This window comes from Physella acuta, unplaced genomic scaffold, assembly GCF_028476545.2.
Source record: "Physella acuta isolate Inbredline_101_S28 unplaced genomic scaffold, ASM2847654v3 ptg000988l, whole genome shotgun sequence".
Classification (NCBI taxonomy): Eukaryota; Metazoa; Mollusca; class Gastropoda; family Physidae; genus Physella; species Physella acuta.
This window is the reverse complement of record NW_026732505.1, coordinates 93,734-114,864: the sequence shown is the minus strand read 5'-3', so window position 1 is coordinate 114,864 and position 21,131 is coordinate 93,734. Positions and strand designations below refer to the sequence as shown.

The 21,131-nt window shown below is 37.4% G+C and overlaps 2 protein-coding genes across 3 annotated transcripts; both read left to right on the top strand.

Moving 5' to 3' along the window:
- Positions 1-393: 393 nt before the first annotated feature.
- Positions 394-12,634, top strand: LOC131954299 (F-box only protein 39). 2 transcript variants are annotated; one of them, XM_059317881.1, is made up of 5 exons: positions 394-1,371; positions 2,809-3,002; positions 3,743-3,848; positions 11,487-11,689; positions 12,619-12,634. In XM_059317881.1, the coding sequence occupies exons 1-4, from the start codon at positions 481-483 to the stop codon at positions 11,673-11,675; spliced, it is 1,380 nt and encodes a 459-aa protein (XP_059173864.1). In that variant the 5' UTR covers positions 394-480; the 3' UTR covers positions 11,676-11,689; positions 12,619-12,634. The 2 variants fall into 2 exon arrangements, with proteins under 2 accessions (XP_059173864.1, XP_059173863.1); XM_059317880.1 differs by lacking the exon at positions 12,619-12,634 and having other exon boundaries at positions 11,487-12,229.
- A 1,585-nt stretch (positions 12,635-14,219) lies between these two features.
- LOC131954297 (F-box only protein 39) lies at positions 14,220-20,456 on the top strand. Its single transcript, XM_059317879.1, has 4 exons — positions 14,220-15,222; positions 17,481-17,674; positions 18,743-18,848; positions 19,761-20,456. The coding sequence occupies exons 1-4, from the start codon at positions 14,344-14,346 to the stop codon at positions 20,139-20,141; spliced, it is 1,560 nt and encodes a 519-aa protein (XP_059173862.1). The 5' UTR covers positions 14,220-14,343; the 3' UTR covers positions 20,142-20,456.
- The last annotated feature ends 675 nt before the right edge of the window (positions 20,457-21,131 follow it).

The window sequence follows — 21,131 nt, the reverse complement described above, 5'->3', positions numbered from 1 at the left end:
CTTGTACTTGCCATGTAGTATTTACCAAGCTAAATGTGAATATATTCTTTAAATAGGTGGAAATTATAGAAAAGCTATTTCCGCCATTGGTATTGTAAAACCTATGTAGAGACGCATAGAAACAAATAACCGCTATGTTTTTTATACAATGAGAATCATGTTCAAAACAATAATTTAGTTCAACAATTTATATCTCTCCATGGCTAACGAGATTTCAAGTTTTACGAGAAAGACCGAGACGTACAAGCCCTAGTGAAAATATTAATCGTTGCATATTTTACAAACATGCCCATCTAGTCGAAGATTGCACACCAGAAAGCATGCACCATTCTGCACGAGATAGCTTGTATCGGTAGTAGGAAGTTGTTTTTTAAATACCTTAATGACGTGGATTTATATTGATAAATGTAGACTAGATCTAGATCTAGATCTACATTAAGAAATTTTCCAAGAAACCATAAAATAGTATTCTTGTGAAGAATGACGAACTTAAAAAAGACCAAATCTAAAAAACTGGTAATACCTTCAGTGTCCAAAGGAAAAGATCCAGCTAAGGTAAACTATAAGACTGCTAATGGCAAATCAGACGATTTAAATCTATGGGATAAGTTACCTCGAGAGGTAGTTTTAAATATATTCAATCGCCTCCAACAAAGCGATCTGTTTAGACTAGCGACGGTATGCAAGTCTTGGCGGGATTTGATCCACACTACGCCACACTTTTGGCGAACCATGCACCTGAAGCTAAGCTGTGCACACAAATCTATGCACAGCAAGAGGGCTCTGTGGTGGTCAAACATTCTCGGCGGACACTTCAAGGAATTGTGGATCTCTTGCCATCACGAACATGCCGCCCAGGGTTGTAAATCGGTGGTTAATGATTTCCAAAAAGTTATCTTAAACTTACTGCATCTATCTCTTACGTCATTAAAAATAACGGACCTACAACTACATAGCACATGGAATCATTTAGTCCTCGGTACCCGATATGTTATGACGCGCTTGCTGCCCAGTCTTGACCGTCTGCAGTATTTCCAAATGTCGTCCGCGAATTGGCCAGTTCGCGAAGGGTTCAAGGTCATGGACACCATCTTGACCGTGTCCAGAGGAACCCTACAGTCGCTTGTCATCGACGGGTTCTTTGACACGGCCACGTTGACCAAGAGACCGGCTGAGTTTGAGCGAGTGACCAACGGCATCCTTTCTCTCAACCGCCTGACAAAACTAGGCATCGACTACCAGCTCCTGACTGACAGCTTTGTGACAGCGCTGTCCAGGTCACACACAGGACAGCTCAAGGTACTGAAGATCTTAGCCAGACATATGGATCGCAACACGCCAAGGATCTCTAAAAACTCTTGGCTGACTTTGGTAAGAAGTTGTTTCTTTCTTAAACGTTTTTTTTTTTCATTTTTAAAGTTAAGTTCTTATTTCAGACTTACCGATGTATAGGGCAGGTGAAGTACCGTGCAGGGTCAGCAGTCGAGTGCTCTATACACTCAACTCTCACATGCTTTACTTATTATTATACTAAAAGGCTAATTATAGAGCCAACAGTAATCCTACCCATTGACTATAAATCCAACGATATTTTTATCAATAATGATTATCGTGTTTAATGCAGATGCGTAGCGAGGGCGGGGCGGGTGTTGCGGACAGCACAAGGTGACACCATTTAGGGGGGGGGGGACCAAGGCAAAACATTGCAAAAAGTACAGAAGAAAAATTCCTTTTTTGTCAGATCCATTTGTGGTTAATTAAAGTTAATTAGTCTTTTAAGTACAAATTAACAATTATTGCAAAAGGGCAGGGTATTATAGGCCAAGGTGACATAGGGGGGGGGGGGGGGGTGACACCACGAAATGCCGCATCGGGTGACACCCGACTAAGTGACGCCACTGGTTTAATGCTAATTACTCATATTATACCAAATTTAAATGTGTTGTTTTTTCTCTCACGCAAAGGTTTTCCTATATTGAAGGCGGCGTTTTGTGTTGATAGTTTTACTAGTACCAAATTTAATGAGTTAAATTTCTTTTATCTCACACTCAAAGACAAAGGAGTGTCCTACATTGAAGATGGCATGTAATATTGATGGTTTAACTTATAGTTAATGGATTTTTTTCTCAAACACTTTTAAACAAAGGCGTATTCTGCATTAAAGGTGGTGTTTGATGTTGATCGTTTAACTTGTATCAAATTTAATGTTTCTTTTTTGTCTCTAATACTTCGAGGCAAAGGCGTATCCTGCATTAAAGATGGTATTTAATGTTGATGGTTTAACATGTATCAAATTTACAAAGTTACATATATTTTGGTAATGAGATTGCGGACCAGCTGGCGAAAATTGGGGGAAAGAAAAAACAACCGGAAATCTCGCTACACCCAAAAGAAATAAAAAAGAATAATAAAAAACAAACAAACACAAATGTGGTCTGACACACACCCTCACTACAATATAGATGATGAATATTATAATTTGACACGAAAACAACAATACATAATCTTCCGACTTAGAACAGGCCATAACAGACTAAATCAACACATGCATAAAAAACAAAAAATTGGGTGTGGCGAAATATGCCCTTGTTGCAAGGCCCCAGAAAATATAGCCAGGCGCTATATATATAGCCAGGCGCGAGTTAGACACTGGCCCCTGCCCACCCCACTCAGGAAAAATTATATGGGGCACCTGCTGATCTGGAGACCACAGTCCGGTTTATTAACAAAGTTGGACTTGTCTAAATTCTCCACCATTTTCTCAATTAAGAACGAAGAAGAAGAAGACATATATTTTCTCTCACACAGATAAAGGCTTGTCCTACATTGAAGGTAGCGTTTAACATTGATGGTTTGAATTCTTACATCACCATCGTTGACATACTGGACCCGGTTCTGCCCATCTACAAGATACGTCTGATGCTGAAGTCAAGTCTAGAACCGAGCGAATGGGACGGTATTTGCACGTCGGCTGTGCTAGGCCTCATCACGATTAACTTTCGGTTTGGTGTTTATGTTTTCATTTGTTGTTTATCATCTACGTATATGATTCCTTCTTTGTCATGTTTTTTTTTATGTATTGATGAGTGTGTGTGCGTTTTTAAAGTGTTTTCACTGATATAAACCTATGTGGTTAGCTTGAAAAATAAAGTTTTCTAGAATAATGTACGATAAGAAAGTTAAAATCAGTGCCAATGTTTCTACGCTCGGCACGTTAAGTAATACCACACAGTAAGAGCTAGGTAGACTCAGGGATATCTTAAGGCCTCGAGTTAAGGAACGCAGTCTTTCGGGCTGCTATCCGTGAATTCTGTACTTTTTAAAGCTATTTAACTATATGCATATATATATATATATATATATATATATATATATATATATATATATATATATATATATATATATATACATATATATTTATATATACATATATATATATATATATATATATATATATATATATATATATATATATATATATATATATATATATATATATATAATACAAATAGTGTCTGTCATTCATCTTATTGTTTGAGATAGCAATGTCATGTCATAAAAATGTTGAATCCATTAATAAATATAGCTTTTAAAAAAAATAACTACACCCCTAACTTTACTTATTTTGAATTACCACATGGTTAAGACGGAAAATAAGTTTTATGACAATGTCTTGTGTAGGTGGGTACCTAGGATATTAGAGCGGAAAAGTTGGGTAGTCACTAGTTTGTGTGATCTACAGGCACAGCTTGGTCAAGTTTGAGATGGAGGTTGGACGAAGAAGTTGTTTGATCGACCTGGCTTTTATAATGCTGGTGAAATCGTGTCACCAACTGATGGATGTTAAGGTGAGGTTAAGATACGGCGACACGGCAGTGCACACGACACTACATCACAGGATCCACTACACCACATACGGCGACACGGCAGTACATACAGCATTATGTCACAGGATCCACTACACCACGTCAACACTAGTTTCATACTTGATACACATGAATATACCATCCCTTTACCAAACTCATCAAATAAGAGACTTTGTTGTAAATACGTATTGACGTCTAAAATGTATGACATCCAGTTTCAACTCAATACATTCAGTTACAGAAAATCTCGATCTATTTAAAATACAGTTCACCCATTAACATGTAAATAAATAAAGGAATTCTTGAAGGAATGTATAATTGATAGAATGAACGATATAAATGAGTAAGCGTGCGATAAAATTAAGGATTGGATGAACAAAGGAATTAGGGAATAAAGAAATGAAGGAATAATTGAATTAATGAAGAAATAAGTGATCGAAGCAATGACAAAGTTTCAAATACAGGAATTAAAGAATGAATGAATGAGAAAATGCAAATATGAAGAATTCAAGAAATAAAATAAAAATAGGAAGTAAGTAATGACAAATTTAGAAATGATGGAGTAAATAATCAATGGAACGAATACATGAACGAATGAGGGAATCTATATATATAATTCTCCTCTGCGAGCCATTAGAAAACAAGCTGCAAGCGCCTCCTTACAGCCCCCTCTCTTTCTCTCTATCACTATCACTACCACCCTACCCCACCCCCACATGGTCTGCTGAGCTGTGGTCACGTTAATGTTTACAAACCGTACAGCCAGGTTTAGTGACGGCTATTAGGGGCAGATAATTTAGTTTGAACCGACTTTAAACTTACAGGAGGTAACTAAGAGGAGACTGCTTTCCCGGGGGGGGGGGGGGGGGGGGTGTAGGGTCGGGGTTAGGGGAAAGGAGGGGGGTTAGTGTTTTAAAGCAAATATTTTCAGTGGCAGCATTGGTACTGTCGAATTCACAAATTATGAATTACTGAAAAGTAGAAAATAAATCAACTAAATAGCGGCGTATGATACGCCGCGGGTCTGCTCGTGAGGTTATAAACGACAGAGGGAGTGAAGGATTGAAGGGATAGAACAGGAACAGAAAAACAAAAACCGAAATTGTTTATATATATATATATATATATATATATATATATATATATATATATATATATATATATATATATATATATATATATCTATATATATAAAGCAAAGTGGTCAAGTGCCCGATAGGGCACTTCCCGGCGCCGCAGGCGCGTCAAATTTGGCACGATGGTGCCTTCGGGCACTAGAACACGAAGGCCGGTGACGGTTGGCCGAAAAGTCTACGGAGAAGGGGTCAAAACTGACCTCGACTGACCGGCGCCTTATATGGGCTATATTACGAAAAAAAATTTCCTCCGACGACCCCCCTTGAAATTTTGTGAGGTGGTAGGAGAACACCTTGGGGTGTCACAAAAAACTCGCCATGTCCGGGAAAAATCGGGAAATGGGTCAAAACTGACCAGTCGTATTTCCCTATATAATCTTTGTATTTTATGGGAAAAACAGAGGGTCATTTCAAAACGGATTTTAGGGCACTTACCCTGTTTACATCTGGCTAATTTTTGACATGTTTATAGGTAAATGGCTTGACCGTAGGGCTGACCTGTCGGTCTTACTCAAAGCCCTCGACGAGGGCTAAAAAGTGACCGCGAGTGAAATTCTCTTTATATGAGCTCTATTACGAAAAAAAATTTCCTCCGACGACCCCCCTTGATATTTTGTGAGGTGGTAGGAGAACGCCTTGGGGTGTCACAAAAAACTCGCCATGTCCGGGAAAAATCGGGAAATGGGTCAAAACTGACCAGTCGTATTTCCCTATATAATCTTTGTATTTTATGGGGAAAACAGAGGGTCATTTCAAAACGGATTTTAGGGCACTTACCCTATTTACATCTGGCTACTTTTTGGCATGTTTATAGGTAAATGGCTTGACCGTAGGGCAGACCTGTCGGTTTGACTCAAAGCACTCGACGAGTGCTAAAAAGTGACCGCGAGTGAAATTCTCTTTATATGAGCTCTATTACGAAAAAAAATTTCCTCCGATGACCCCCCTTGAAATTTTGTGAGGTGGTAGGAGAACACCTTGGGGTGTCACAAAAAACTCGCCATGTCCGGGAAAAATCGGGAAATGGGTCAAAATTGACCAGTCGTATTTCCCTATATAATCTTTGTATTTTATGGGAAAAACAGAGGGTCATTTCAAAACGGATTTTAGGGCACTTACCCTCTTTACATCTGGCTACTTTTTGGCATGTTTATAGGTAAATGGCTTGACCGTAGGGCAGACCTGTCGGTCTTACTCAAAGCCCTCGACGAGGGCTAAAAAGTGACCGCGAGTGAAATTCTCTTTATATGAGCTCTATTACGAAAAAAAATTTCCTCCGACGACCCCCCTTGATATTTTGTGAGGTGGTAGGAGAACGCCTTGGGGTGTCACAAAAAACTCGCCATGTCCGGGAAAAATCGGGAAATGGGTCAAAACTGACCAGTCGTATTTCCCTATATAATCTTTGTATTTTATGGGAAAAACGGAGGGTCATTTCAAAACGGATTTTAGGGCACTTACCCTCTTTACATCTGGCTAATTTTTGGCATGTTTATAGGAAAATGGCTTGACCGTAGGGCAGACCTGTCGGTCTCACTCAAAGCCCTCGACGAGGGCTAAAAAGTGACCGCGAGTGAAATTCTCTTTATATGAGCTCTATTACGAAAAAAAATTTCCTCCGACGACCCCCCTTGATATTTTGTGAGGTGGTAGGAGAACGCCTTAGGGTGTCACAAAAAACTCGGCATATCTGGGAAAACTTCGTAAAGGGGTCAAAACTGACCAGTTGTATTTCCCTATATAATCTTTGTATTTTATGGGAAAAACAGAGGGTCATTTCAACGCAGACTTTAGGGTACTTAATCTCAGTATATCTGGCTAATTTTTTGCATGCTCCTAGGTCAATGGCTTGACCTTTAGGGAAAACTGTCGGTTACACTCAAAGCCCTCGAAGAGGGCTAAAAAGTGACCGCGAGTGAAATTCTCTTTATATGAGCTCTATTACGAAAATTTTTTTCCTCCGACGACCCCCCTTGATATTTTGTGAGGTGGTAGAAGAACACCTAGGAGTGTCACAAAAAATACTCGGCATATCTGGGAAAACTTCGGAAAGCGGTCAAAACTGACCAGTTGTATTTCCCTATATAATCTTTGTATTTTATGGGAAAAACAGAGGGTCATTTCAACGCAGACTTTAGGGTACTTAAGCTCAGTATATCTGGCTACTTTTTTGCATGCTCCTAGGTCAATGGCTTGACCTTTAGGGAAAACTGTCGGTTACACTCAAAGCCCTCGACGAGGGCTAAAAAGTGACCGCGAGTGAAATTCTCTTTATATGAGCTCTATTACGAAAAAAAATTTCCTCCGACGACCCCCCTTGATATTTTGTGAGGTGGTAGGAGAACGCCTTGGGGTGTCACAAAAAACTCGCCATGTCCGGGAAAAATCGGGAAATGGGTCAAAACTGACCAGTCGTATTTCCCTATATAATCTTTGTATTTTATGGGGAAAACAGAGGGTCATTTCAAAACGGATTTTAGGGCACTTACCCTATTTACATCTGGCTACTTTTTGGCATGTTTATAGGTAAATGGCTTGACCGTAGGGCAGACCTGTCGGTTTGACTCAAAGCACTCGACGAGTGCTAAAAAGTGACCGCGAGTGAAATTCTCTTTATATGAGCTCTATTACGAAAAAAAATTTCCTCCGACGACCCCCCTTGATATTTTGTGAGGTGGTAGGAGAACGCCTTGGGGTGTCACAAAAAACTCGCCATGTCCGGGAAAAATCGGGAAATGGGTCAAAACTGACCAGTCGTATTTCCCTATATAATCTTTGTATTTTATGGGGAAAACAGAGGGTCATTTCAAAACGGATTTTAGGGCACTTACCCTATTTACATCTGGCTACTTTTTGGCATGTTTATAGGTAAATGGCTTGACCGTAGGGCAGACCTGTCGGTTTGACTCAAAGCACTCGACGAGTGCTAAAAAGTGACCGCGAGTGAAATTCTCTTTATATGAGCTCTATTACGAAAAAAAATTTCCTCCGACGACCCCCCTTGATATTTTGTGAGGTGGTAGGAGAACGCCTTGGGGTGTCACAAAAAACTCGCCATGTCCGGGAAAAATCGGGAAATGGGTCAAAACTGACCAGTCGTATTTCCCTATATAATCTTTGTATTTTATGGGAAAAACGGAGGGTCATTTCAAAACGGATTTTAGGGCACTTACCCTCTTTACATCTGGCTAATTTTTGGCATGTTTATAGGAAAATGGCTTGACCGTAGGGCAGACCTGTCGGTCTCACTCAAAGCCCTCGACGAGGGCTAAAAAGTGACCGCGAGTGAAATTCTCTTTATATGAGCTCTATTACGAAAAAAAATTTCCTCCGACGACCCCCCTTGATATTTTGTGAGGTGGTAGGAGAACGCCTTAGGGTGTCACAAAAAACTCGGCATATCTGGGAAAACTTCGTAAAGGGGTCAAAACTGACCAGTTGTATTTCCCTATATAATCTTTGTATTTTATGGGAAAAACAGAGGGTCATTTCAACGCAGACTTTAGGGTACTTAATCTCAGTATATCTGGCTAATTTTTTGCATGCTCCTAGGTCAATGGCTTGACCTTTAGGGAAAACTGTCGGTTACACTCAAAGCCCTCGAAGAGGGCTAAAAAGTGACCGCGAGTGAAATTCTCTTTATATGAGCTCTATTACGAAAATTTTTTTCCTCCGACGACCCCCCTTGATATTTTGTGAGGTGGTAGAAGAACACCTAGGAGTGTCACAAAAAATACTCGGCATATCTGGGAAAACTTCGGAAAGCGGTCAAAACTGACCAGTTGTATTTCCCTATATAATCTTTGTATTTTATGGGAAAAACAGAGGGTCATTTCAACGCAGACTTTAGGGTACTTAAGCTCAGTATATCTGGCTACTTTTTTGCATGCTCCTAGGTCAATGGCTTGACCTTTAGGGAAAACTGTCGGTTACACTCAAAGCCCTCGACGAGGGCTAAAAAGTGACCGCGAGTGAAATTCTCTTTATATGAGCTCTATTACGAAAAAAAATTTCCTCCGACGACCCCCCTTGATATTTTGTGAGGTGGTAGAAGAACACCTAGGGGTTTCATAAAAAAGTCGGCAATTCTGGGAAAACTTCGTAAAGCGGTCAAAACTGACCAGTTGTATTTCCCTATATAATCTTTGTATTTTATGGGAAAAACAGGGAAATTTTAACACAATTTTTAGGTTACTTAATGTCTGTACATCATGCTAAGTTTTTGCATACACTACTATAGATGACTAGGCCGTATGGAAAAACTGTTGGTCAGACTCAAAGCCCTCGACGAGGGCTAAAAGATGATCTTGAGTGAAATTCTCCTTATATGAGATATATATATATATATATATATATATATATATAAATAAATTGACGAACGATCCCCTTAATATTATGTGACGTCGTAGACCGACCATGGAGGGTAACAAAAAAACTTTATTCCCGTCGGAAACAGCCATTATAGTCGTTAAATAAGTTCATATAACGTAATTTCTTATATAAGCAAACAATATAAGTAAACAATGACATACGTCATACGTTCAGTTTTCAAGGGAGGTAACGTTTTTAAAATTATTATTTTTCAAATAATTGTATACTATTTTAAACAGAAACAGAAAATGAGGACAAAATTAAGTTGTTAATTTAGTTAAGTATGTTAATTAAATTAATTAATTAATTTCAAAAGGCAATGTAATATAAACTATGAGATATACTGTTCATGAAACCTGTGTAGTTCTAATTCCATTTTAGTTATACTTTGCGTACTTTCCAAAAATTCGCTACAAATCTGCATGTAAATGACTAACAAAAACATTTTTTCTAAAGTTAGCATTACTGTTTAAATTAAACTTATTAAACTTATTAAAGCACTCCACACCCAATCCATCGCTAAATAATTAAGTATTCAAATTCTCAAATGCCTTTTAAAAACCTAAGCGAAGCTAGGCAGTATGCCTAGTATATATATATATATATATATATATATATATATATATATATATATATATATATATATATATATATATATATATATATATATATATATATATAATATAACGCTGCTGGTAGTGTGTCAGTCCTTCCTTCTGTCATCGCTATAGATTTTGGAACCATAAAAGTAAACATCGCACCATGCTGTGCTTTTCAGTGCACCGCAGTGTCTTATTATAGGTAATAGAGTAGGGTTTGTTTATATAACGGCATAGATCTATTTTATAATTTCCACTGTTTGTACAATTTTGCATAACGTAAAGAGAATATTAAATACACGCACATTGCTAAAACATATTAAAAGGATCAATGTCAAATATCGTTTTCGTTAATATTCCCAGAAAAAGTGGATACATATTAATAACATAATAACAGTACGGTAGAAAAAATCTAATTAAACTTCTTAGTAATTTTGCCAATGGAGGTAATTCAAAGATAAATTGAACTCACGCTAAAAATGTGAATGCAAAATCTGCAAGACGGAATAATTGTTGGAATAATATAATTAGCAAAATGTGAATGCAAATTATGCAGAGGTGTAAGAGTACATTATTGTTGGAATATTATTATTAGCATTGATTGATAAAAGGCTATCTTTTATTTATTTTATTCACTGAATGTACTGTTTACTAATTATAATTTTTAATCAACTATTCTCCATTACTATATTAAGTCATCACGTTCATTAGGTGCGCAATGGTTTTAGTCATGAAACTTTATTGTAAATTTTTAAAAGTACTGAAAAAAATGAATGAATTTATAAAGTGCAATATGGTCGGTAAAACACGGATATTCTAAATACTGCCTTTAATTTATTTGCGGAAAAGCTAGGGGTTTTATAACAGAGGCGTAGCAAGAGGGGGGGGGGGGGAGGGTGGAAATCGAAAGTTTGAGGGAGGTGGGAGGGTGTAAATCGAAATTTTCCGCCGGCGCTCGGAAAGGGCGCGATTTGGCGCTATGGGATAGACTGTGAGCAATATGCCTTTATGATTACATTTAAATTGAGTTTATGTTGAGTGTTGTGTTTGTTTTTGTTTTTTCTTTGCGTTCGTTTGTGTTGTATTTAGTTTTGTTCTGTTCCCAACTTGGTACATTTAAAAAAGATTTACCGTGTGTTGTGGTTGTGGTTGTGGTTGTGTTGTGGTTGTGGTTGTGTTGTGGTTGTGGTTGTGGTTGTGTTGTGGTTGTGTTGTGGTTGTTTTGTGGTTGTGTTGTGGTTGTGTTGTGGTTGTGTTGTGATTGTGTTGTGGTTGTAATGTGGTTGTGTTGTGGTTGCGGTTGTGTTTTGTTTGTGTTTGTGTTGTTTTTTTGTTTGTTTTGTTCTGTTCCAAAGTTGGTATATTTTAAAAAGATTTACCGTGGCGGAGCACGGGATGCAGCTAGTATATATATATATATATATATATATATATATATATATATATATCAACAAATGAGTATTTTCCTATTCAACTGTTCAATAAACTATTGCGGCCTGTTTCTTCTCTTACAGACTTGGGCCCACTTCACCTATCCAACAACAGCGACCACAGTACGTGCAATACTACAGGAGAGACGGTGGCAACACAATAGAAGGATATTTCAGGAGAACGCCAGCAAAAGGACGAAACTAAACCCGGAAGACAAAGCAGGTCCTAGCACCGCGAACGCCACATCTCAGGAGGGGCTGTCTGAAGAATGAGACCTGGAAATGAGGTGAAAATAGCCAACGGACTTGTAGAAGAGTTAAATTTTTACCAAAACAAAGATCATTACACCTTTCTCATATAAAACGGACACATATTTTCATCTTTGATAAATTACTAATGCATTTTTTATCACTTGTCAAAAGTATATCACAAAAGAATGAAATAGTTTTAAAATGTACAAGGATATTTAGAAAGTTTAAAAAGTTATAAGGAACGATAAAATAATTACGTTATACAAGGCAAACTCATTAAATTAGATTAAAATTTGGCCAATAAAAATAATTTTGCACATTTTTCAATTTCTGATACATATTTTATGTTTACCATGTGTTATGTCGAGAAAAGTGAAAGAAATGTAATTTAAGTGTTTAAAAAAGCAATGTTTTCTGGCCATTACATCAGTTTGTGTATTGTAATAGTAAAAATGTATTCTTCCATTTTAGTAGACAAGTATGTCTAAGCGAATGTTCATACGATGTTAAACAATAAACGTAACAATACATTATTCACAAAACTTACATCTAACCATCTTTATAAACGAAATACATAATACATTATATATATTCATTGAATTGTTGTGAGTTATTTATTCTCGTGTCTGTATTAAAACTTTTTATGTTGGGTATATGACCTTATACAATTACTATTTTTGCTCGTCTTGCAAAATTTAGTTAACGTGCTGATTAATGTTACTACTATTACTACTTATAACACTACGACTTTATTTTATATAGTTAAAAATAGTAAGCCTTCTGTCACAGTGCAGTTATTTAAACAAAGAAATAATATTTACATTGCAGTAATATAATAGAGTAGAATGGTTATAAAACAGTATCAAAATGAGATGTTGCACTTGCTTCTTATAGAATGTCGTGACATTGTTGTTTATTTAGTGTTGTTTTGAATATATTTTGAGAAATAGTTTCTTTGCTTTAGGAAGATTGTTCCACAAAACAGAGATGGTCAAACTATGGCTTTGGAAAAACAAATTGTATATTAAACAAAAAAAAAAAGATTTATAGCTTTGATTAAGGTAGGAACTCATTTTCTTAAACGCTTCTATTCATAACCTAACTCTAAAAAAAAATCCCTACGTGTTTGAGATAAAGATCGCTTTTCTGTTTAATTATAAAGCAGAATCCTGTTATACAATAACACCAGAGTGTTAATTATGAAAATAACACTCCTGCTTACTTGTACTAAAGAAAAGATCGTTTTTAAATTTCAAAGCAGAATTATGTTATACAATAACTTTGACAAAGAGTAGTTAATGGTATGGCTTGGCTAAAAATGTGTTTAGAAAACAAAAACAATATAGGGCTGTTAAGTAGGTCACCAACCAGTTCTACGGCTAAAAAAACCTGCATGAGCCATAGAACTGGTTGGTGACCTACTTACGAGCCCTATAACTCCTTAATCAATATGACCTCATGTCTTAACAGCTTCTATTCATAAATCAACTTTGACTTACTTACTTGTTTGAAAGAAATGTCGAATTGTTGTTAGCACTTCACAGCACAATTATGTCATACATTAACTCTGAACGTTGTTTTCCGCTTAAAGCCGTCGGTGATAGGAATAACTGAGGGGTTTTCTATTATCGTATTTTGGTAAATTGAAGCAAAACATTTTGCAGTTTAAAAAAAATAAATTCTAATCTGTTTCACTTTTACGTCGTGTTTCAAAGATTATTTTCTTTCATAAATCATGATCTTTAAAATAATGTAAGTTTGGTTATAAGAGGGGAGAGTGTAGGTGAGAGGCGGTTTTTGACTCTGTTTCATAGTGTGTGATAAAATTTCTTAAAAGTGTTGACTATAACATTTATATTTAAATAGAAATTGAGTAAAATACTAACCGATTCCCCCCCCCCCCCCCTCCGAGGTACCGGATATCGTTTTAAATGACGAAAAATATCGTACTTATAAAATGTCGTTCGCTTACTGAAAATGTACTCAAGTTATTGGTATTTTAGGAAACGGGAATACCTTGCTTTCCGCTTTCGAATGTCGGAATACAATCCACAAATGTAAGCATAGAATCAAATACTTCTATATGAAATTTCCTTAACTTAATTGATGTTCAAATTATTATGTTCACGCGCAAATATACTACAGTACCATTTCCGTTTAGTATAAATCGCTCCAAAATCGTGGTTAACTATGCAAGTAATTACTTATTTAGGAAAACTCGTTTTTTATTAACCTATTTCCAGTACAATTTCCGTGAATCGGAAATCGCCCGAATGTTGAAAGAATCTAACAATCGTACAATATAAGATCAACCTTTTATACAGTAAATTTTGTTCAGTTATCGTGTTAACATGCATACACACAGATCAAATATACATAACAATTGAACTGTAAAACGTAATTTTTCCAACACAAGAAATGTTGATTTTTTTTAAACCGATTACAACACTTCAGCATATTCTCCGTATATTGTAGCCGAGACGAATTATATGACTTACTTTGTTTCTCAAACTTGAAATTCTGCAGTCAAACTTTTCACACCTTTATCGTGCACAATTCTGCACTGATGCGACCAAAACAATAACAGGAAGAAGTTCTATCGCGTTCTTGCAACGTCTAAATTCAGTCGATTACCAACAAAAACGAAAGATCAAAACAGTTTCGTCTGATAAAAGATCAACGGTAAGACATGACAACGATTACAAACATGGTAAATATGTATGCTGCAGAAACAAAGCGGCCGTGTGAAAAATACTTCACAAAAAAAGATTGTAATTCAGATGGCTTATTACATTGGGAACTATTACCGAAACAGATACTTATAAAGATATTTGATTATCTGCAACAGCACGACCTCATACGCGTGGCAACTGTGTGTCAATCTTGGCGGTATGTGGTTAAAAACACCCCTCAGTTTTGGAAGAAGATACATCTGAGGTTGTCTTGCAAACACAAACCGAAGTACCATAAAACAGCTTGCTGGCTTGCTAAAACAATGGGAAGGTACTTTCAGGAAGTGTATGTCTCCTGCAATCACAAACATAGCGGTATGCATTGCAAAGATGTAAGAACTGAGTTTCGTGAACTGCTGTCGAGCTTACCAAACAAACTGAATCTGACCAAGTTGAAAATTACCGACCTACAGCTAGAAAGCCCGCTGTGTTGCGTCATAAGAATAATCCGTGTTTTGATGACGCGCTTGCTGTCCAAACAAGATCGGTTAGAATGTTTCCAAATGTCGTCTGCGAACTGGCCAGTACATGAAGGCAACAATGTCCTCTATGTTCTCTTCAGCGTGGCTAAAGGAACTCTACAGTCCCTGCTCATCGACGGATTCTATGAGGAGATTTCCTTTGACTATGGACCGGAAGTGTTCGATAATTTGTTTTCCGGAATCCTTTCTCTCAACCGCTTGACGAAGCTGGGCATTGACTACGTGTTCCTGAGTGATTTTTTTCTAGCAGAGCTTTCTAGGACATTCGCAGGACAGCTGAAGGTACTGAAAGTCACAACAAGCCAAGTGGATCGTAAAACCAGCATCTTATCCAGGAGCTCTTGGGTTACATTGGTAAGGCAGTTGTTGACAAAAACCAAAACCTTTTAAACGTTTACACTCTTATTCTTTCTCTCACTTGCATTACTACTCAGACTCACACACTCATAATCAAGAATGCACTCATACACACACACACGCTAACACACACACACACACCAACAGTCACACCGACAATCACACTCAGTCTGTCGCTCACGTTTACACCCACACCCCTTTTCCCTCTCACACGCACGCTCATACACACTCACACTAAGAGTCACACTGACAATCACACTAAAGCTGATGCTAATGTCTACACCTACACTCCCACTCCCACTCACAAGCCTGACACTAAAAGTAACGCATACACACACGCACCAATGTTAACGCTAACGCTGGCGTGGAGACTAACACTTACACGTACACGTACACGTACACGTACACGTACACGTACACGTACACGTACACGTACACGTACACGTACACGTACACGTACACGTACACGTACACGTACACGTACACGTACACGTACAATTACACGTACACGTGCACGTACACGTGCACGTACACGTACACGTACACGTACACGTACACGTACACGTACACGTACACGTACACGTACACGTACACGTACACTCACACTCACACTCACACTCACACTCACACTCACACTCACACTCACACTCACACTCACACTCACACTCACACGGAAATGGACACGACACTGCACTGGCACTGGCACTGACACTGGCACTGGCACTGACACTGACACTGACACTGACACTGACACTGACACTGACACTGACACTGACACTGACACTGACACTGACACTGACACTGACACAGAAACTTACATTGACATTGACATTGACATTGACATTGACATTGACATTGACATTGACATTGACATTGACATTGACATTGACATTGACATTGACATTGACATTGACATTGACATTGACATTGACATTGACATTGACATTGACATTGACATTGACATTGACATTGACATTGACATTGACATTGACATTGACATTGACATTGACATTGACATTGACATTGACATTGACATTGACATTGACATTGACATTGACATTGACATTGACATTGACATTGACATTGACATTGACATTGACATTGACATTGACATTGACATTGACATTGACATTGACATTGACATTGACATTGACATTGACATTGACATTGACATTGACATTGACATTGACATTGACATTGACATTGACATTGACATTGACATTGACATTGACATTGACATTGACATTGACATTGACATTGACATTGACATTGACATTGACATTGACATTGACATTGACATTGACCTTGACATTGACATTGACATTGACATTGACATTGACATTGACATTGACATTGACATTGACATTGACATTGACATTACACATTGACATTGACATTGACATTGACATTGACACTGACACTGACACTGACACTGACACTGACACTGACACTGACACCGACACCGACACTTACACCTACACTCACAGTCACACTCACACTCACACATACACACACACTCACACACACTCAAACTCACTCTCATACACACTCACAATCACACTCATACGCACACACACACTCATACACTCTAACACTTACACTTACACTTACTTTAACACATTTTGCCTATTAAGTACTTGCATGTTATATTTTAACCTTCCCACGAACTAAATCTAACCCTGAAATGTTTGTTACTATACGCCTAACTCTTAATTTAGACATAACCATATCCTTAAGAATACCTTTTCCAAATCTCTTAATTCTAGCACTAACTATTACAATACCCTTAATCCCATCTCTGTGTAACGTTTAGATTAGTGATATTGGTAGAATCTATTTATACGAGACCACCGGTTAATATCCTGATTCTGTTTTTTCCTTTCGGCCGTTTAATTAATTAATAGGAAAATAATTCGTCATGCAGTGCAATGTCATAGATTGGGTGGGGGTGGGCTTCAACTTTTGGCTCCAACACAGTTAAGTAGTACGTGTGAACTGGTTATGCGCTATATTGGCCGTTGACTTCAATTTCAGCCTGCTTTTCTTTTTGGATTTGCTTCCATAGCCTCTGTCAATCTAAGAACAACAACAAGGCAGCGTTGTCTCTCCTACAAGAGGATAAATTGACCGGGACAGTGTTTTTCGTCCTCGTATTGAATTTATATAATGTTCTACCAGATATTTTACATTGTATATTGGCTCATTATTTAACTTTTACGTGTTTGTATCTCCATCTTTCCCCCTTGCCCAACCAGACCAAGGCATGCCCTGCGTTGAAAGTGGCGTTTACCATTAACGGTGTGTTCTCCCTATTCAAGACGGTCCGCAAGTTGAGTCCTGTCGTACCCGTCTATAAGCTCCGGCTGTCGCTCAGGTCAGGACCCAACAGCCCGGATGTGGGTAGTTTCAGCATTGCGGCTTTACTGGGGCACGTCACCATGAGCTACAGGTGGGTGTGGAATGTGTTGTTTAGTTGATGCTCTAATGGGACACGTCACCATGAGCTACAGGTGGGTGTGGAGTCTGTCGTGTGGTTGATGCTCTAATGGGACACGTCACCATGAGCTACAGGTAGGTGTGAAATCAGCTGTTTGGTTGATGCTCTAATTTGACACGTCACCATGAGCTACAGGTAGGTGTGAAATCAGCTGTTTGGTTGATGCTCTATTTGGGACACGTCACCATGAGCTACAGGTGGGTGTGGAGTATGTCGTGTGGTTGATGCTCTACGTGGAATCTGTTGTTTACATGTATGTTTGGTTTATGCGTGTTCTATCTACGGCCTAAAAGATGATCGGTTAACGATTGACGTGGTAATATATATATATATATATATATATATATATATATATATATATATATATATATATATATATATATATATATATATATATATATATATATATATATATATATATATGCAGAACTCGAAACATTAACCATCAACACAAAATATGTGCATATATATATATATATATATATATATATATATATATATATATATATATATATATATATATATATATATATATATATATATATATATATAAGGCTGATGCGGGTTCAATCCATAGTTTAACAGACGATCGAACAGAGATCGTATGTGCCTCTTCTCTTATACTACGTATATAAAAAGAGGGCAAGATTGAATAGTCTACTTGATGGTAAACGATAGACTAGGCAACTATCTCCAAATCGAAGTTTTAAATTGAGTTTCACGTTGAATACATTATCTACCCTCTCTCAAACAATATATTTTTCATTCATATTTTTCATACTTCATAGTTATGTCGTGTGTCAATGCGCTTTTCTTTAAAAAAAAATACAGTGTAACGTTGATATACGAATTTAAATCCACTATAAATCTATTAACTTTAGGAAAGAAAGGCGGTTGGGCATAATGTTAACAGCATTAGAATCACATGAACTCTACTTCCTCTGCCCAACGGATTGCTAAGTCTAAAAATGAATCTTTACTTTATTTACATCAAGCTATAGACCTATTCTAAATCTACAGGCACACGTTGGTAAAGTTTGAGGTTGACATTGGAAGAAAAAGTGGCTTTATCGACCTAGCGTTCTTGATGCTCGTCAAGAAATGCCAACACGTGGTTCATGTGAAGGTAAGACAGGAATAAAATGATTTTACTGAATACAACACAACATATGGACAAATTACCACACAGAACTCAGTATTAAATATCACGCAACATATGGACAGTTGACCAAACAGATCTCAGCACTGAATACAACTTAATATAAGCTCTGACTTATAGCACTGACTTATAGAGTACCTATTAAGCTTGCAATTAAACGACCATAAAGAACACAGAAGTGTAAGATAAAACGTACAGTTTAAAACTACCAACAGTTAAAACCACTACACAAACACTTAGAGACATTTAAACACATACAAGTTTCCGCAATTGAAGCCTTAGTCAGAAAGATTCGATTATTGCTAGAATGTCTCCTTCGAGGGTCGAAAGGTAGACTGCTTACCCGAAAATAGTTAGGATCCCGGGTTCGAATTCACAGGACATCCCTGAGTCCTTCTAGCTCTGAGGGGTATCTTAATGAAGAATAGGACTGTCGGACATAGTGCTGTCCACACCATCATTTAACTACCTTAAGTTACTGAAACCGGTGAACTCTACTTTGTCTGCTCTCATTCAGAACTAATCAGAACCAGACATTTCTGAAGAAATTCTACCGTCCCCCGCCCCTCCCCCTCCCCCATCGAAATGGAATTTATATAGAAAATATATACTTTTAAAAGTGTCCAAAAAAATAATTCAAGTGTCCCCCCTCCCCTACTGGAGAAAAAAAATCTGGAAAAAAACACTGATCACAACGTCAAATGTGAAGATAATCTAATGTAAATTAATCTAATTCATAGAGACTAAACACAAGTTATTAAGTCTCTTAAACGTATAGTAAAGATATTTTGATCAACTTGTTTTTTTTTATTACAGAAAATACATAAGCTCGTACAACTTCTTTGATAAAATCTCACTAACCCATCTGCTCTTCTACAGACCCCGAAACAGTTCAGTCATCCGGAGTCGGAGCGGGTTGTCAGGAATTTGATTCAACATAGGCGGCGAAAGCTCAACATGCGGTTACCCGGAGATGTAGTTAACAAACGAGTAAAAATAAACCCAGTAGACCAAGCAGGACCGAGCAGCACCAAGCAGGACCAAGCAGGGCCAAGCAGGACCAAGCAGGACCAAGTAGGACCAAGTAGGACCAAGCAGGACCAAGTAGGACCAAGCAGGACCAAGCAGGACCAAGTAGGACCAAGCAGGACCAAGCAGGACCAAGCAGGACCAAGCAGGACCAAGCAGGACCAAACAGGACCAAGCAGGACCAAGCAGGGCCAAGCAGGACTGAGCACAGCTCACGCCCTAATACCGTAAGGGCTGTATGAAAAATGAGGCCTATACGGTTGAGTGAATCTAGAGAACGGACAGGTGGACAATGAAATCAGGACAAACATCATTTCTCGTTGAAAACGGACATTTTTATCTTTATTAAACTACCAAAACAATGTTTTAAAAATTACACGTCTAAACTGTATTAGAAATTTCAATAATTATAAAACATACAAGACATAAATAGATAGACGGACACTTTTTTATCTTTGATAAAATACCAATGCAATTTTTAAATTCCCATGTCATTCAAGATTAAAATAGTAAGATGAATATAAAACATAAAAAATATAAAGAGTACAAATAACCTCATCCAACAAAACATGTTTAGTTCTGACTGTGCTGATTCCATTAGATCAGTGAAGACCTACAACAATATCTGTAGACATTTTTTAAGATATTGAAGCACATTCCATGATGTTTAACCTTGTGTTATGTTTGCAAAAAAATGAAAAGTGTGGAGTATTTACAAAGAATATGTCTATTTTTTTAATTATAAAATCCGTGTTAGTATTGTTATAAAAAATGTGTATTCACTAATTTCAGAACAGTAATTGATTTTTGTGTGCAAGGATACCATGTGGACTGTTTTACAAATAAATTTAATAATATAAAATAACAAATAATGATAGCATATCATCTTTTATAAAAAAAAAACAGCAATAAACGATATATTATAACATATTTTAATTGTTACGAGTTTTGAATAAAAAAATTCTTGTTTACATTAAAACATTGTGGATCTGGACAAAAGGCCGACACGGACAAAAGACCGACACGGACAAAAGGCTGAAACGGACAAAAGACCGACACGGATAAAAGGCCGACACGGACAAAAGGCCAACAAGACAATGAATGTTGTGCACACTTTAATGCATCGTTGTAGATACGGCGACACGGCAGTGCATACAACACTACATCACAGGATTCACTACACCACGTCAATACTAGTTTCATGCTTGATACACATGAATA

Excerpts from the sequence above, each read along its gene's own strand:
- LOC131954299 (XM_059317881.1), top strand. The coding sequence starts at position 481 with ATGACGAACTTAAAAAAGACCAAATCTAAAAAACTGGTAATACCTTCA. Across the intron at positions 1,372-2,808 it reads AAAACTCTTGGCTGACTTTG|ATAAAGGCTTGTCCTACATT; the intron begins GTAAGAAGTTGT and ends TCTCTCACACAG. Across the intron at positions 3,849-11,486 it reads ACCAACTGATGGATGTTAAG|ACTTGGGCCCACTTCACCTA; the intron begins GTGAGGTTAAGA and ends CTTCTCTTACAG.
- LOC131954297 (XM_059317879.1), top strand. The coding sequence starts at position 14,344 with ATGACAACGATTACAAACATGGTAAATATGTATGCTGCAGAAACAAAG. Across the intron at positions 15,223-17,480 it reads GGAGCTCTTGGGTTACATTG|ACCAAGGCATGCCCTGCGTT; the intron begins GTAAGGCAGTTG and ends TTGCCCAACCAG. Across the intron at positions 18,849-19,760 it reads AACACGTGGTTCATGTGAAG|ACCCCGAAACAGTTCAGTCA; the intron begins GTAAGACAGGAA and ends GCTCTTCTACAG.